The 2,400-nt window shown below is 36.2% G+C and overlaps 1 protein-coding gene across 1 annotated transcript; it reads left to right on the top strand.

Moving 5' to 3' along the window:
* Positions 1-465: 465 nt before the first annotated feature.
* Positions 466-1,677, top strand: LOC105636993 (transcription factor MYB8). The gene is made up of 3 exons (XM_012220395.4): positions 466-731; positions 816-945; positions 1,037-1,677. The coding sequence occupies exons 1-3, from the start codon at positions 599-601 to the stop codon at positions 1,656-1,658; spliced, it is 885 nt and encodes a 294-aa protein (XP_012075785.1). The 5' UTR covers positions 466-598; the 3' UTR covers positions 1,659-1,677.
* The last annotated feature ends 723 nt before the right edge of the window (positions 1,678-2,400 follow it).

The raw sequence follows: 2,400 nt of genomic DNA, 5'->3' as shown, positions 1-2,400 counted from the left end.
ATTAAAGCGGCAGAGTTTGAAATTGATTAAAATGTTCAAAAAAAAATATAATTAATGTAAGCAAAACCAAAAATTAGGAAGAAGAAAACAACAATTAAGATCTAAAGCTAGAAGAAGAAGAAGAAGAAGAAGAAGAAGAAGAAGCAGAATAGAAGAAGGATTCAGATTTTGAACTGTAAATCCTCCATGAAAATGAAAAAGCAGAGAATAGAGAGAATAGAAGAAAGAGAGGAAAACAAAACAAAAGAGAGACCAAATCTGACGTAAAAGTAGAGCTACCTACCAAATCCAGCCCTATCTGTAACCACTTGTCTTTCTCACCAACTTGGTCAAATCTCTCTTTCTCTTTCTCTTTCTCTCTTTTCCCCTACCCCTCTCTTTAAGGATCGAGTCTATCGCCTCTCTCCTGCCCTCTTTTCTCTCTTTCCCCCCTTTTCTCTCTCCCTTTTCCTACACATATATATATATATATTCCCTTTCTTCCACTCCTTTCAACTAAACTCTCTCTCCCTCTTCCTTCCTCTTCTTCCAATTTCATCTCTCTGTTCTTAAAACGACTCGACGCCTGTACAAAACGACGCAGCATACCCATTCTACCATGGGACGCTCGCCTTGTTGTGAGAAAGCTCATACTAACAAAGGCGCCTGGACTAAAGAGGAAGACCAGCGCCTTATTGACTATATCCGTGTTCACGGCGAAGGTTGCTGGCGCTCACTCCCTAAAGCCGCCGGTAAGTCTATCACCGCCACCGTGAACCGCCATCACTACCGCCACTATCATTAAAATCTAATTTTTTGTTTTCTGTTTGGAATAGGATTGCTTAGATGTGGCAAGAGTTGCAGACTCAGGTGGATTAATTACCTCAGACCTGATCTTAAAAGAGGAAATTTTACTGAAGAAGAAGATGAGCTTATTATCAAGCTTCATAGTTTACTAGGCAACAAGTAAGAATTTTTTTATTCGGTCTGAAAAACTTTGTTTGATTACTGAGAAAGTGCAAGAAAATTATATATTTTTTTTATTTGGTACTTGCAGATGGTCTTTAATAGCTGGAAGATTACCCGGAAGAACTGATAATGAAATAAAAAATTACTGGAACACTCACATCAAGCGAAAATTACTTAGTCGTGGTATTGATCCGCAAACTCACCGCCCGCTCATCGAAAAAACCACTGCCACCAGTAGCGGAGCCGGCACCGGCACCGTCACCGCCACCGCCAAAACCACGCAAATTAACTTCGAAAACGCGTGTCCGCAATCAATAGCAGAAATCAATCTTTTCAAATCCAATCTGGATTTCAAATTCGCCATGAAAACAGAGTCCGTTGAAGAAAATAACTGTACCAGTAGCGGCATGACCACGGACGAAGAACAACAACAACAGCAACGGCAAAGAGAAAGCAGTCAGAATCAAGAAGAAGTTAATTTAGAGTTACGTATAGGATTAGGTCCAACTGGGAGTGAGTCGACTCAGACATTTTCAGCAAACTCGGCCGAGTCAAAGTTAGAACAACAACAACAGCAACAAAAAGAAGGTCCGTTTCAGTTGTTCGGGTCGGTTTGTACTTGTTGTCAGTTGGGTTCTTACCAAAGAAGTGAATTGTGTAGGAATTGCCAGAGTTCAAATGGGCTCTACAGATTTTATAATTATTACTAAAAAAAATTATTTACAGTAATTATTAATTTTATTTTTTTCAAATAGAAGATTGATTGCTCAAATCAGACACCAACTCCTTCACCTGCTGCCTGCCACAGCTAGTTTCAGTATAATGAAGACAGAGTTAAATTAAAGAAATGTATGGTATCATAATTACTAATGTAAAAGAATTCAAAGTTACTTACCAACTCTGCAAAAGGATTAAATGCTTTTTGGATTCATTTAGATGTAAATGGTTTCTTTTTATCATTCAATTTTGGCTTCATCTTCTAAGAAAAAATTATCAAAACTCCAAAAGCTGTTCTTGTCTTAAATGGCTCAAAGTTTTTTCTTTTAATTTTTTTAATAAATTGAAATAGTTCACTTTAATTTCAGTTCTTGATGAGATGTATGAAATTCCATTCATCAGATATGTACTAATATACATATATGATTTGACATAGTTTATTTTGAGTTCAGTTCTTGGTGAGATGTATGAAATTCGACTCAATAAGCGCGTGGTAGCAAGTGCATATTGCATGTATAATTTGATAATAGATTTTAATGATCTGATAAAAGATTTAGAAGATTATCTGACAATAAATTGAGATTTAAATTCTCAGTAGACATGTAATAACAAGTGCATATTGCATATATTATTTGACAAAACATGTAGTAGCAATTGCATATTGCATAGATTTAGAAAATTATCTGATAATAGACTGGGATTCAAATTGAGATTGAGATTTCAGAATAGTTCGTT

The sequence above is a fragment of the Jatropha curcas genome, chromosome 9 (genome assembly GCF_041381405.1).
Source record: "Jatropha curcas cultivar XTBG-Jc1 chromosome 9, XTBG_Jcur_1.0, whole genome shotgun sequence".
Classification (NCBI taxonomy): Eukaryota; Viridiplantae; Streptophyta; class Magnoliopsida; order Malpighiales; family Euphorbiaceae; genus Jatropha; species Jatropha curcas.
Note: the sequence above shows the minus strand (reverse complement) of the source record. Positions and strands in the feature narration are given on the sequence as shown.

Bases quoted from the DNA above. Each gene is read 5' to 3' on its own strand.
- LOC105636993 (XM_012220395.4), top strand. From the start codon at position 599: ATGGGACGCTCGCCTTGTTGTGAGAAAGCTCATACTAACAAAGGCGCC. The intron at 732-815 runs GTAAGTCTATCA...TGTTTGGAATAG, and splicing joins CTCACTCCCTAAAGCCGCCG to GATTGCTTAGATGTGGCAAG. The intron at 946-1,036 runs GTAAGAATTTTT...TGGTACTTGCAG, and splicing joins CATAGTTTACTAGGCAACAA to ATGGTCTTTAATAGCTGGAA.